Source organism: Balaenoptera musculus, chromosome 1 (assembly GCF_009873245.2).
Source record: "Balaenoptera musculus isolate JJ_BM4_2016_0621 chromosome 1, mBalMus1.pri.v3, whole genome shotgun sequence".
Classification (NCBI taxonomy): domain Eukaryota; kingdom Metazoa; phylum Chordata; class Mammalia; order Artiodactyla; family Balaenopteridae; genus Balaenoptera; species Balaenoptera musculus.
In genome coordinates, this window is record NC_045785.1 from 184,534,242 (window position 1) to 184,549,333 (window position 15,092).

At 46.0% G+C, this 15,092-nt stretch overlaps 1 protein-coding gene across 12 annotated transcripts in view; it reads left to right on the forward strand.

Moving 5' to 3' along the window:
- The window catches only part of PPP1R12B (protein phosphatase 1 regulatory subunit 12B), a 209,383-nt gene that overhangs the window by 117,633 nt on the left and 76,658 nt on the right, over positions 1-15,092 (forward strand). For 11 of the 12 annotated variants that reach the window (XM_036864258.1, XM_036864265.1, XM_036864296.1 and 8 more), the window contains 4 exons: positions 6,976-7,179; positions 9,945-10,134; positions 10,221-10,333; positions 11,331-11,372. In XM_036864258.1, coding sequence (XP_036720153.1) covers positions 6,976-7,179; positions 9,945-10,134; positions 10,221-10,333; positions 11,331-11,372 — 549 coding nt within the window. The remainder of the gene's footprint in view (positions 1-6,975; positions 7,180-9,944; positions 10,135-10,220; positions 10,334-11,330; positions 11,373-15,092) is intronic. The other variant, XM_036864294.1, reaches the window with a different exon arrangement.

The following is a 15,092-nucleotide window of genomic DNA, read 5'->3' on the forward strand; positions in this document are numbered from 1 at the left end:
CTTTTTATCTCTATGACCTTGACTCTAGGTAGCTCACGTGAGTGGAATCACACAGTTTTTGTCTTTTTTGTGACTGGCTTGTTTCACTCAGTGTAATGTCTTCAGGGTTCATCCATGTGGTAGCACATGTCAGAATTTCCTTCCTTTGTAAGGCTGAATAATATTTTGTTGTATGTTTAGACCACATTTTGTTCATCCATCATCCGTTGATGGACACTTAGGTTGCTTCCACCTTTTGGCTGCTGTGAACAGTCTTGCTGTGAACGTGGGTGTGCAAATATCTCATCAGACCCTGCTTTTAGTTCTTTTGAGTATAGACCCAGAAGTAGAATAGGCTGGATCATATATGTTTCTGTCTTAATACTTACTTTCCATTATACTCATCTGTTTTCTTATGTCTTTTCCATTAGATTATGGTTCTTGAGTACAGGAATCGTTTGATTTGTCTTTGTAGTTCCAGTGCTTAGAAACGCAGTAACTTTTTATTAAGAGAATGAGTGAACAAATTAGCTAATAGTTACTTCCGGCTTTGGAACTTCCCTCTTATGAGGACGTGAGCATATGACTACTTGAGTTAGAATCAGCTCACTCTCTTCCTAACCCTTTTCCCCCTTCTCCTGCAGATGTCTCCTCATTATTTCCTTTTCTTCTGTACTACTGCTCCTATGAGCCTGGGGAAAATTTTAATTGGTAGAATGTCTCTGTGTGATTCCTACAGTTACAAAAGTATGTTAGAGAAAAGCTAGTTCAGGGCTTGCAGGGTTTTTTAAAAATTTTTTAAAATGGAGGTATAGTTGGTTTACAACATTGTTAGCTTCAGGTGTACATCATACTGAATAAAATTTTTAAGATTATATGCCCTTTATAGTTATAAAATATTGGCTGTACTCCCTGTGTTGTAAATATATCCTTGTAGCTTATTTTATGCATAATAAGTTGTACCTCTTAATCCCCTGCCCCAGTATTTCCCTCCCCCTTCCCTCTCCCTCTGGCAACCACTGGTTTTTTCTCTATATCTGTGAGTCTGTGTCTTTTTTGTTATATTCACTAGTTTATTTTATTTTTTAGATTCCACATAGAAGTGATATCATACAGTATTTGTTCTCTGACTTTTTTCACTCAGCATGATACACTCCAGGTCCATCCATGTTGTTGCAAATGGCAAAATTTCATGCCAATGGCTAATACTCCATATATGTATGTATGCATATATGGAGTATGTGTATATATGTGTGTGTGTGTGTGTGTGTGTGTGTCTCACGTCTTCTGTATCCATGCATCTGTTGATAGACAGCTAGATGGCTTCCATATCTTGGCAGTTGTAAATAATGCTGCTGTGAATATTGGGGTGCATGTGTCTTTTCAAATTAGTGTTTTTGGTTTTTTCAGATATATGCCCAGGAGTGGAATTGCTGGATCATATGGGAGTTCTATTTTTAGTTTACTGAGGATCCTCTATACTGTTTTCCACAGTGGCTGCACCAGTGTACACTCCCATCAACAGTGTACTAGGGTTCCCTTTTCTCTGCAGTCTCACCAACATTTGTCATTTATGGTCTTTCTGATGACAGCCATTCTGACAGGTGTGAGGTGACATCTCATTGTGGTTTTGATTTGCATTTCCCTGGTGATGAGTGATGTTGAGCATCTTTTCATGTACCTGTTGGTCATCTGTATGTCTTCTTTGGAAAAATGTCTATTCAGGTCTTTGGCCCATTTTTAAATTGGCTTGTTTGTTTTTTTGATATTGAGTTGTATGAGCTGTTTATATATTTTGGAGATTAACCCCTTATTGGTCATATCATTTGCAAATATTTTCTCCCATTCAGTCTTTCCCATTTGTCTTTTCGTTTTGTTGATGGTTTCATTTACCATGCAAAAGCTTTTAAGTTTCATTAGGTCCCATTTGCTTATTTTTGTTTTTGTTTCCTTGCCGTAGGAGACAGATCCAAAAAAATATTGCTGTGATTTATGTCAAAAGAGTGTTCTGCCTATGTGTTCTCCTAGGAGAAATTCTGCTAACTTTGGGTTTTGTTTATTCTTCTTTTTCTAATTCCTTTAGGTTAAGGTTAGGTTGTGTATTTGAGATTTTTCTTGTTTCCTGAGAGGGCTGTATTGCTATAGACTTCCCTCTTAGAATTGCTTTCCCGAAGATCTTGGAACACTGTGTTTTCATTTCATTTGTCTCCAGGTATATTTTGCATTCTTCTTTGATTTTTGCAGTGATCCATTGATTGTTTAGTAGCATTTTGTTTAGGCCACACATACTTGTGTTTTCTGTGGTTTTTATTCTTGTAGTTGATTTCTAGTCTCATAACCTTGTGGTTGGAAAAGATGCTTGATATGATTGCAGCCTTCTTAAATGTACTGCGACTTGTTTCATGATATAGCACAGATGTATCCTGGAGAATATGCATTTGAAAAGAATGTGTATTCTGCTGCTTTTGGATGGAATATTCTCTCTCTATATCTATTAAGTCCATCTGGTCTAATGTGTCATTTAAGGCCAGAGTTTCCTTACTGATTTTTTGTGTGGATGATCTGTCCATTGATGTAAGTGGGGTGTTAAAGTCCCCTACTATTTTTGTGTTACTGTTGATTTCTCCCTTTATGTCTATTAATATTTGTTTTATTCATTTAGGTGCTCCTATGTTGGGTGCAAATATATTTTCAATTGTTATATCTTCTTGGATTCATCCCTTGATTATTATGTACTGTCCTTCTTTGTCTCTTGTAACAGTCTTTATTTTATTTTATTTTTATTATTTATTTATTTATATATTTTTGGCTGTGTTGGGTCTTCGTTGCTGTGCACAGGCTTTCTCTAGTTGCGGCGAGCGGGGGCTACTCTTCGTTGCAGTGCGTGGGCTTCTCATTGCGGTGGCTTTTCTTATTGTGGAGCACACGCTCTAGGCGCATGGGCTTCAGTAGTTGCAACACGTGGGCTCAGTAGTTGTGGCACGCGGGCTCTAGAGCACAGGCTCGGTAGTTGTGGCACATGGGATTAGTTGCTCCACGGCATGTGGGATCTTCCCAGACCAGGGATCGAACACATGTCTCCCACACTGGCAGGTGGATTCTTAACCACTGTGCCACCAGGGAAGTCCCAACAGTCTCTATTTTAAAGTCTATTTTTCTGTTATAAGTACTGCTACCCAGCTTTCTTTTCATTTCCATTTGTATGGAATACTTTTTTCCATTCCCTCACTTTCAGTCTGTTTGTGTCTTTAGATCTGAAGTGTGTCTCTTGTAGGCAGCATATATTGGGTTGGCCAGAAAGTTCATTCAGGTTTTTCCGTAACATCGTACAGAAAAACCAAACGAACTTTTTGGCCAACCCCAATGTATGGGTCTTGCTTTTGTGTCCTTTCAGCCACTCCATCTTTTGATTGCAGCATTTAATCCATTTCATATAAAGTAGTTACTGATATGTATGTACTTATTGCCATTTTGTTACTGTTTTGGGATTGTTTTTTAGCCCTTTTTTTGTTCCTTTCCTCTTTTGTTCTCTTCCCTTGTGATTTGATGGCTCTCTTTAGTGTTATGTTTGGATTTCTTTCCCCTTTATGTGTATGTATCTGTTACAGATTTTTTGGTTTGTAATTACCATGAAGTTGGCATATAGCAATATATGTGTGTGTGTGTATGTGTGTGTGTGTATATATATATATATATATATATATATATACACACACACACATACACACGATTATTTCAAGTCACTGATCTCTTTAATTTCAAATAACATTTTAATAACCCTGCATTTTTCCTTCTCTCCCCCCATGATTACTGTTTTTGACATCATATTTTATATCCTTTCATTTTGTGTATCCCTTAACTGCTTATTGTGGATATAGTTGATTTTACTACTTTGTCTTTTAACCTTTCTAGTAGCTTTGTACTTGGTTGATTTACTACCTTTACTGTATATTTGCCTTTACCAATGAGATTTTTCCTTTCATAATTTTCATGTTTCTAGTTGTGATCTTTTTTTGTTTTCTTTTTTTTTCTTTTTCCTTTCTTTTGCTTAGATAAATGCCTTTAACATTTCTTATAAAGCTGGTTTGTTGGTGCTGAACTCTTTTAGCTTTTGCTTGTGTGTAAAACTTTTGCTTTCTCCATCATCTCTGAATGAGAGCCTTGCTGGGTAGAGCATTCTTGGTTGTAGCCTTTTCCTTTTCATCAGTCTAATTATATTGTGCCACTCCCTTCTGGCCTGCAGAGTTTCTGCTGAAAAGTCAGCCGATAACTTTATGGGAGTTCCCTTGTATATAACGTGCTGCTTTTAATATTCTATCTTTAACTTTTGCCATTTTAATTCCAATATGTCTTGCTGTGGTCCTCTTTGGGTTGATCCTGTTTGGGACTCTGTGCTTCCTAGACCTGGATGTCTGTTTCCCTTCCCAGGTTAGGGAAGTTTTCAACTGTTATGTCTTCAAATACATTCTGTGACCCTTTCTCTCTCTCTCTTCTCCTTTTGAGACCTCTATGATGTGACTGTTAGTGCATTTGATGTCATCTTAGAGGTCTCTTAAAGTGTCCTCATTTATTTATATATATATATTTTTTCTGTTCGGTGGCAGTGATCTCCACTATTCTGTCTTACAGCTCACTGGTCTGTTCCTCTGTATCATTTAGTGTACTGTTGATTCCTTCTAGTGCATCTTTCATTTCAGTTATTGTATTCTTCATCTCTGTTTGGTTGTTCTTTGTATTTTCCAACTCTTTGTTAAAAACTTAACAACTTCTCACTCTGTTCATTCTTTCTTAAGTTCTTTGATCATCTTTACGATCATAACCTTGAACTTTTTCTCAGGTAGATCGCCTGTCTCCACTTCACTTAGTTGTTCTTCTGCGGTTTTATCTTGTTCTTTCATTTGGAACATGTTCTTCTGTCGCCTCATTTTGCCTAACTTGCTGTTTGTGTTTCCATGTATCTGGTAGGTTGGCTACCTTTCTTGACCTTGGGGAAGTGGCCTTCTGTAGGAGGCGTCCTATACATCCCAGCAGTGCACTCCTCTCTGGTCACCAGAGCTGTATGCTCTAGGGGTGCCCCCTCTGTGGGCTGCGTGGGTCATTCTGTCGTGGTGGGCTATGTGGGTGGGCTGGTTGGTTGCCAGGCCCTGCCTTGTGTGGAGGCTGCTGGTTGGCGTGGCCAGGTCATGAGGTGGCTGACTGTGGAACCCAGGGGCGCCCCAGGGCTAGTGCTGGCTCACTGGGAGTAGAGTCAGTGGGGCTGTGGCCCGCCCACTTCACTGGTGAGTGAAGCTAGGTCCTGGGGCTAGTGCTGGCCTGCTGGTGGGCAGAGCCGGGTCCTGAGGGTCTGGCTGCAGGGCCCCAGGGTCCAGAGCTGGTGTCAGACTGCTGATTGTTGGGGCTGGTTCGTGATACAGCTAGCTGTGGGGTCCAGGGTGTTCTGAAGCTTGTGTTGGCCTGCTGGTGGGCAGGGCTGGGGCCCAGCTGGCCCCTGGGCTGGTGCTGACCTGCTGGTGGATGGACTGAGTCCTCCCACGGCTGTGGGAGCTGTGATTGTCCTGGGGCTGGTGTCCACCCATTGGTGTGGTGTCCACCCATTGGCGTGTGAGGCTGGTCTGAAGGCTAGAGGAGGCTTACCGGTGGGCAGGGCCAGGGCCCAGGGGTTTCTGGGGCTGGTGTCTGCCCGCTGTTTGGAGGAGCTGGGTCCCAGTGTCTCTGGCTGTAGGTCCCTGGTGGTCCCGGGTCCAGTGCCTGTGCACTGGTGTGTGGGGCTGGGTCCTGGGCCCTCTGGTGGGCAGGGCTGTGTCCAGGGGGTCATAAGGCAGCCTGTCTGCTGGTGGGTGGGGCTGTGTCCCTGCCTAGTTAGTTGCTTGGCCTGAGGCCGTCCCATTCCTGGTGCCTGTGTTCTGTTGGCTATGAGCGGGTCTGGGTCCTGAGGGTAATAAGCTAGAGGGAGGATTCCACGATGGTGCCTGCCTGCACCAGTGTCCTTGCGCTTGAACCAGCTCCCCAGCGTGGCTGCCAGCGTCTGTGTCCCCAGCATCACAGGCCTGCCTCTCCGGGAGACTCTCCAAGATCAGCGTGTGGGTCTGACCCAGGCTCCTGTGAAATTACTGCTTCTGCCCTGGGTTGTGGAGCATGTGAGATTTTGTGTGTGCCCTGTAAGAGTGGGGTCTCCATCCCCACACAGCCCTCTGGGACTCCTGAAAGGAAGCACTGCTGGCCTTCAAAGCCAGACGTTCTGGGGGCTTGTCTTCCCCAGCGCAGGACCCCCAGGCTGGGGCTCAGACCCCTCGCTCCTTGGGGAGAACCTCCACAGTTGTAAGTATTCTCCCATTTGCGGGTCGCCCCTCCTCCCCATCTTGTTGTGGTTCTTTCGTTACGTCTTTAGTTGTAGCAGATCTCTTCTGGTCGCCCCTGGTCAATAGCTGCTCTGTGCATCGTTATCCTGGTGTGCCCTGGGAAGAGGTGAGCTCAGGGTCTTCCTGCTCTGGCATCTTGGCAGCTCCCTCAGGGGTGGTTTTTTGTTTGTTTGTGTGGGTTTGGTTTTTGGTTTTGGTAGTGGTTCTAGCCTGGCTCTGAATTTTCACCATTTTGAGCCTGGTTCTTCTTTCTGTGCGTAAACTTAAGTTTTCCTTGTATCTGCTGGACGGTCTCTGTTGGTGACTGCATGCTCTTGGGGGGTCGGGAGCGTCCAGGTGGAGATGTGAGAACCATGAGTGTGGAAGCAGCGGGCAGGCCTCAGTGCTGACCTGTTTCTGGAACTCAAGCAGGAAACGCTCAAGTATCGTGTTTGAAGTGTACCTGGGCTCAGGCCTGGGGCCTCTGCATACTGAGGTGTTTGTTTTCCGCGTGTATTGCTTGAAGCGGCCTCACACATTTCGGGAGCTTCTTTTGGAATTTGGTACCATTAGATCTTTGCGGAGTTTCCCTGCTCGTTCACGGGGAGTTATTCCATGGTTAGGGTGAAACCTCTCTGACCTTGTGGTATTTTCCCAGGGTGTAACCCTGACGGATCTCCAGGAAGCAGAAAGGACGTTCAGCCGGTCGAGGGCAGAGCGTCAGGCTCAGGAACAGCCCAGCCCGAAGCCCGTGGGCCCCAGAGGGCTTGAGGGCAGCGCCCAGAAGCATGAGCCCCTAGCAGCCCCTGCAGAGGAAGCTGGGGAGAGCCGCCAGCCCTGGGACCGGAGCCTGGAGGATCAGGTGAGCTCTCTGCGCTGAAAGCAGGTGGCTGGGGGAGTCTCTTCCTCACTGATAATTCCAGAACTGTCCTACTCTGCAGGGGACGCCTCATAGAACACGCTATTTATGTCCATCTTTAGTTGGCAGACCTGCGTAATTGAAAGAATTCAGAGAATGTTAGTCCTTAAGTGATCCATTTTTTCCTCTGGGAGTTAACTAATGCGCTTTTTTTCCAGTTTTATTGAGATGTAATGGACATGTAATGTTGCAACATGATTTGATGTGTGTACATGTTGTGAAATGATTACCACCATACGCTTGGTTAACTAAATGTGTCTTTCTATTCTGAAAAGAGAGATCTTGGTATAAAAAAAATGCAAATAGAACTATAAGCATTTATTATTTAGTTTATGCCAGGCACTATTTTAACAACTTCAATATGTGTATTAAATTGTTTAGTCCTCACAACAACCCTCTGAGGTAAGTATTATTATTCCTTCTTAAACTATGAGTCAGTGGAGTGACAGAGAGGTTAAGTAACTTGCCCAGCATTTTGCACGGCTAAGAAGAGGTCAAGGACTTCCCTGGCGGTCCAGTGGTTAGGAATTGACGCCTTCACTGCTGGCCGCCCAGGTTCGATACCTCGTCGGGGAACTAAGATCCCACAAGCCACGCGACCAAAATAATAATAATATTGATTTGTGTGTGTGTCTGCCTGTCTGTGTATGTTCTGGTGTTAGACTGTTTGGGTTCAAACCGCAGTATCCTTACTAACTAGCTGTAGGGCTTTGGGTAATTTATTTAACCTTGTTTTACATAGTTTCCTAGTTTGTAAAAACAGAGCTTCTAATAGAGGGTACTCCTTGTGAGGTAATACGTGTATAGTGCTTGACACGTTAAGTGTTCACCAAATCTTAACTACTACGATGATGATGATGTACTTAAAAGCCTCCAAATTCCTCTTTTCTCTCTCCCTTTCCAACCGAATATATACGTATGTATAATAACCATTTAGGTAATTGGATGAATGCTTATTTTGAATTTTAATTTGATGGTACAGTATTATAAAATAAAAGATTTTACTGGAAAAAAAAAAACAAAAGCAGAGGTGGAGCGAGGCGTTGGCCCCACAGCTTGCCCTCCTCACCACTAGTATGTTGTTCTACAAACTTCCGCAGACCCAAGCACTTACAGAGCACCCTTATTCTCAGCCACGAGCTGTCACTTTGGGGTAGACGTTTTGACTTACGTTCCATTTCTCAATTGCAGTTGGTAGTCAAAGTTATAGGGTTATATTTAAGGTGATCGTAACTCCTGGTTTACCTAAGATTGTTCCAGTGACACCTTTTATCTCTGGGTAATTATCCATACCATTCCTTTTCACTCTCAGAAATGTCCCAGTTGGGATGATAAACTTTATGGTCACCATAATTACAGGAGAAAGAAGTCTTCTTGCTCTAACTTTGAATGGCTAGGCTGCATAAGCTAACTGAGGTTCTGTTGTTTATTTCATTGTTTTATCGGCTATTTTTTGAGTACTTATTACATACTAGGGACCGTTCTAAGCACATAACATACATTCTCATTTAATCCTCACAGCCCTCTCTGAGGAAGATATTATTATCCCTGTTTTATACATGAGGAAGCAGAGATCAAAACTCAAGTCACTTACTTCAGGTCACACAGCTCATTCAAGCTGGAATTTGAGCCAAGTTCTATCAGACTCCCAAGCTGACTATATTTTATTGCTTCTGTCTCTATAATTTATAAACAAAAATTTATACAATCTCTGCATGTAGTAAGAATTTCTTTATCTCTGCATGTTCAACAAACCACATTAAGATTTTTTTTTTTTTAATTTATTTACTTTTGGCTGTGCTGGGTCCTCGTCTCTGTGCGAGGGCTTCCTCCAATTGCGGCGAGCGGGGGCCACTCTTCATCGCGGTGCGCGGGCCTCTCACCATCGCGGCCTCTCCTGTTGTGGAGCACAGGCTCCAGACGCGCAGGCTCAGTAGTTGTGGCTCAAGGGCCCAGTTGCTTTGCGGCATGTGGGATCTTCCCAGACCAGGGCTCGAACCTGTGTCCCCTGCATTGGCAGGCAGACTCTCAACCACCGCGCCACCAGGGAAGCCCCACATTAAGGTTTATTGTCAAGCTCTGTCTGTCCTAACTCTCAAGGGAAAAAGAAGTTCAAAAGGGAAAGTGGGAATTTTTTTTTTTAATTTTAATTTATTTTGGGGGTGGGGGTGTGGCACGCGGGATCTTAGTTCCCCAACTAGGGATCAAACCTGTGCCCGCTGCAGTAGAAGCACGTGGTCTTAACCGCTGGACCGCCAGGGAAGTCTCAGAAAGTGGGAATTTTTCAGAAGTGTCAATAAGCCTAGTTAATGGCAAGTTGGTAGAAAGCTCAGATTTGGTCTGTTTTCAGATAACTCCTACATTGTTTCTTCATATTCCTGAGCTTTTTCTTTTCCTACATAAACCTTACCTTTCAGTGCGCCGTCTTAAAAAGGCCATCGTCCTTCCTATTTGCGTTGCAAAATCAAAGGAATTTTTATTACCAAGGTTGGTGCCCCCTAGTGCCCTTTGATCAGTTTAGGAAGAACTTTCCTGGACTGCTATCAGCCTGTAGCATCTTCAGAGTAGGCGTCTAGAACTCTTTCCTGTCTGGCTAATTAACTACTTATAAGCCTCTTGATATAGAAAAGCCCATTTTTAATAAATGTGCTGTCCTTACCCTTTGGTTAGACTTGACCTCTGACATCTCATCATGTGGATTGTTCCAGCCTGTGTATCGTCGCCTGAGGTGTCCGGCTCAGCCAGACAAACCCACGACACCAGTGTCACCTCCTGCCCCGAGACCCTCCCTCTACACCAGTTCCTACCTGCTCCGGACGGGTAGGTCTTCAGCCCCTGATTCAGAGAGTTCAGAGCCCCCCGCCAGCCCTGCAGGGGCAAAGGAAATGGACAAAAACGGTAGGTCGAGCTTCAGAAACCGCACCCTCCTCCAGTGCGCGTGCCCCAGGTTCTTAAGATCCATGCTTTGTTTTCTCTCTGACCAGAGGGCGAAGAAGCAGATTTGGGTGATCAGTCCTCTAACAGGCTGTCCATTCGTGAGAGGAGGCGGCCCAAGGAGCGACGAAGAGGCACAGGCATCAACTTCTGGACGAAGGATGTAAGTGGGCTGTCCGTGCTGGGACATCTCGCGTTACCCTGCGCTGCCCGCCGTCCTGTGTGTCGGGCTCAAAAGGAAGAGTTCCACATCTGCACATGAATCGTGCAGATTGTCAGGAAGCATCACTGAGAAAAAGAGCAGAAGAAGAAAGACTCCACTAGTGTGGGACTCATTTGGAAGGTTCTGGGTGGGACGCCCAGGGCCTGGGACAGTGCCGAGCACACGGTAGGCAGGCAGCAAATAAGCGGTGAATTTACAGCAGCCGTGCAAACAAATACAACAAGTGCATAAGCCACTCAGACTTAGCAGCCCCCCAGCGGCCCCTGAGAGTCCCGTGGTGAGTCAGCAACACCTCAACATCGTGTGTGTGCAGGTGCTAACCAGGTATTTCAGGGGCACTGCCAGAATCTCGAGAATTTCAGAATTTCATCTGACTCAGGTTTACTCTTTTGGAGAAAAAAAGGAGCAAGTGCTATAAAACAGCTTGACTTTGGGTTTTAAATGAAGACAGGGGCTCCTGTGCCTCCTGATGATGAGCACACACTCAGTTCTTTCCTTCCCCTCTGGTCTGTTCCCTGCTCGCTCAGCCTTGTCACTGGCATTTAACAGTCAAGTGGCCAAGATCAGGTCCCTGGTCACTAGTGACTCATTTGGAATTAGATGGGCCATTCAGTGAGACAAGAAATGAGACAATGACGGTCGCCTGTTAGAAACTACTGGACGGAAGTGTTTGATTATTATAGGACCAAACGGGCTGACAGCTACTGACAGAGCCCAAGTGAGGTCCGTCTGTCTTAAAGATTCTCCTTTTCCCGCCAGGTTCATTTGACTCTTTGACTGCAGGTGGTGCTCCTGAGGTGCTGCCAAAGCAGCAGTGACAGTGCCCTTGGCCGTCAGCCCTCACTGCCCAGGGGCGTAATTGATGGGGCTGACCTTGTTGCCTCGAGGGATGCCTGTGACCGTGATCCTCTTGTCTTTCTTCTTTCTCCCTTTCCAGGAAGATGAAACTGATGTCTCGGAAGAGGTGAAAGCAGCGTGGGTAAGCAACCGGCAGGGAGGCTGCCCCCGTGGGGCTCAGCGTCCCCGTAGGTCTCATCCCGGCTCGCGTGCACACAGTTAACAGAAGGAAGAGCGGGCTCTGTGCAGACTTGGGTCCAGGGAGAGTTTGGAGGCAGACGCTCCTCTGCGAGATGGGACGGGTGCTCGCTGGTGTACTGTTTTCTTTTCTTTTTTATTTAATTTATTTATTTTATTTCTTTTATTTTTGGCTGCGTTGAGTCTTCGTTGCTGTGCGCGGGCTTTCTCTAGTTGCCGTGAGCCGGGGCTACTCTTCATTGCGGTGCGCAGGCTTCTCGTTGCGGTGGCTTCTCGTTGCGGAGCGCAGGCTGTAGGTGCACGGGCTTCAGTAGTTGTGGCACATGGGCTCTAGAGCGCAGGCTCAGTAGTTGTGGCTCGCGGGCTCTAGAGCACAGGCTCAGTAGTTGTGGTGCATGGGCTCAGTTGCCCCGTGGCATGTGGGATCTTCCTGGACCAGGCATCGAACCCATGTCCCCTGCGTTGGCAGGCAGATTCTTAACCACTGCGCCACCAGGGAAGTCCCCCGTTTTCTTAAATGGTGTAACAATGCCCATGTTCTTGAACGAGTTTCCTGCATGTTTCGGTGCCACCTGCCAGGCTCTAACACAGTTACGGGCTCTTTTTCTCTATTGTGCTATTGGATCGTATAAAGTACTTGGAAATCTTGGGAAGAAAAGTGAAGAGTGGTGCTGTTTCTTATGGATCTACATCCTCTCCACGCTAACAGAGAGGAACACAAGAGTGAATAGTGTAAACGGTCCAGAAATCACTTACATTTGACTTTGAAATAAGGTTTAGCTCCTTGGCTCTTGTGTAACCAGATCCCTTAAGGCCTGGCACCCAGCTCTTCTCTGCTGTGGGCACTGCGGGTCAGCTCTCCTGAAGCTCCAGGTTCCTGTAAGCCACTCACATGTGATAGAAATTTAATGCTTTTCTAGTACCATTAGTACCATTTTTCTTTGGTTTTTGTTTTGTTTTGTTTCGTTTTTGTTTGTTTGTTTATTTGGCCGCACCACACAGGTTGCAGGATCTTAGTTCCCTGACCAGGGATCGAACCGGGCCACGGCAGTGAAAGCACTGAGTTGTAACCACTGGACCACCAGGGAAGTCCCTAGTACCATTTTTCAAGAAGGAAGGGATTTGGTTTTGACTAAATGAATTGAGACTCCATGTACATTTCTATTGGGAATTATGTAAGAAGATGGCCTTTTTTCTACCCTACAGTTATGTGACAGTATGTTCTCAGAATATGTTTAATAACTCATACTGAAAATGAACAACTGATTTGTTTTTAGCAGAGGAAGTAGAAATGCTATATTATGTCATTGACCTGCCTATATTTTGGTCGAGATCCTAAACAGTCAGCAGGGGCTTCCAGAAAGCAGTGCCCATGGTGGCGTGGTGAGAGCTGCCTGCGTGCATCTGCAGCCGGGGCTGCCTCATGGTGGGGAGTGGGCGTCAGGTGCAGATGCCGCGTGGAGGCTCCCCGGGGCAGGGGGTGTGTGCACACGACAGCGACTTCATTCCGCAGGGGCTTGGGGAGGCTTCAGGGGATGAAGAGTGAATGCAGGAGAGCTTCTGTGGGGAACTATATTAGAAAACTCCTAACGAGAGATCCCGGGTGCTGACTACAGAGCACTGAAGTGGCCCGTCACCCGTAGAGGGTCGTAGAGGCCAGTGAGCTCCATGGAGGGAGTTACACAGGAGAGCTTGGTGTTGGCCAGCGTCTCTGTCAGTGAAAATCTTTGCCTGCACGTTTCTAAGCTACTTGGTGTGAAAAGTCCTTGCCTGGTGCACCAGGCAAGGGCCACGAAGATGCCTCTGATGCCATGCTTCCCAGAGAAGTTCACTGAACGACCACTGACTTAAAATTACAGAAAAGATTTTCTGATTGGTGAGATTGGACATAGAGTCATTTGTCAGTTTGAAAAACGGTCCACTCATCCCATTGCTCGAGGCATCCGCCGGTGTTCACCGCGGGTCCGGCAGACGCCAGTGTGGGTCTTCAGAGAGGGATGAAGGGCCGGTCCCCTCTCTACTGGCAACTGAGTGTGTGCAGGTGGCCAGCGCTCACAGCATGCCTGGCATGTCTCCTGCCCGCCACGGTGCCCGGGGCGGCAGCACCCTGACCCCGGCCTGCGTTAGCGCAGCTCTGACTGGTTCTCTCCCGAGCGCTCGTCCAGCCCTGGCAGGCGTGATGCCGGGATCCATACGGCCCACAGAACAACAGGCCCGTCACTGTAAATTGTGGGAATCTAACCTCAAGATGGTCAGGACTGTGTCACGATCGCTCTCCCACTCCAGGAATCTACTGTTTTTTAAGTTAACTCTTCCCAAGACTCTGACATCTGTTATTTTAAATTGGGATAGATTTACAATCAGTGAACTGCACAGACCTAAAGTGTACTGTTGGATGAGTTTTGACAGTTGTAATCAGTGGTGTAACCACCACTCAAGTCAAGATGTAGAACTCTTCCGTCACCTTGAAAAGTTCCCTCATCCCGCATCCCCTGTCCTGAGAGGCAGCCTCTCTTCTGATTGCCGCCACCGTAGAGTAGTGTTGCCTGTTCTTGAGCTTCGCGTACATGGAATCATTCGGTGATAATACTTTACTTTAAGGGTAGAAAGGAAACTCTATCTCCAGTCCTAGTTGGACCTAAAATGATTCCAAATGTGTACAGATGCTCTCCTTTTCTCGAAGATTCTTCAGCCTCTCGCCCATATATCAGTAACAAGAGCATGGCTAAGAAAACCTTTCTGTTGTTTAACCTTAATCTCTGTAGACATCATGGAAATTTATTTCTTTTTGTGGACCTAAGCTAGAAAAATGTAACCGACATTTGTATACAGGTAAGGTTGATGGCCAGGAATGGCCCTGGTGTTTGTCGTGCAGTCTGGGAGGGAGGAAGGCCAGTCGTGCATTTCTGTGGTGGTGACACAAGGGACACTGAGAAGGCTGGGGGCTTGGTCGGGGCCCCGCACAGTGCGCGATTTTAATCAAAACCATCCCCACCAGAAAACCGACAATGGGCACAGGGCTTCACGTCTTAGCACCCCCTTAGCCGACGTGCTTAGAGCAGACGTGCGTGGTTGTCCGCGTTAGACGGGGGCCGTCTCCAGAAGTCCTAGTATATCCTGTATCTTGCTAAGTGAAGAAGAAACTGAGTCTGGATTTACCGTGAGGAAGGAGGCTACGGCAGTCAGAAGTGCTGCCCTCCTCCGCTGGTCGAGAGGGGCAGGCTGCGGGGCAGTCGCGGGCACACTGCAGACGCTGCTGGCCTTGGGCTCTTTGCATCCTTTTTTCACCTGCGTCTTTGGCCTGCCTTCATTTTGCTTAACACTGAGTTTTCTCTACGCATTCTTGTCCTCTGAAGCAGACTGTTTCCCACGCCAGTTCTGATGTATAATTGAATTTATCACTAGAGGGCACAAGTCGTCAAAAGAAAAGATGGTGAACAAGCAGAATGGTGTCTAAGGAAGCTGAACAGGAGACAGATTGCTTTTGTTTTAAAGGAATTGTTGAACAGTCCAGTTCAATGCAGTGAAGTTACCTGCCTCCCAAATTTGGGCATCTTAGAATTGGGAAGGAATTTAGAGAAAACTTGGGTTAGGAACCTCATTTTACAGTTAAGAGAACTGAGGCCCAGGGCAGTTAGGAAGTACTTGGGGACGTGAAAGCTCT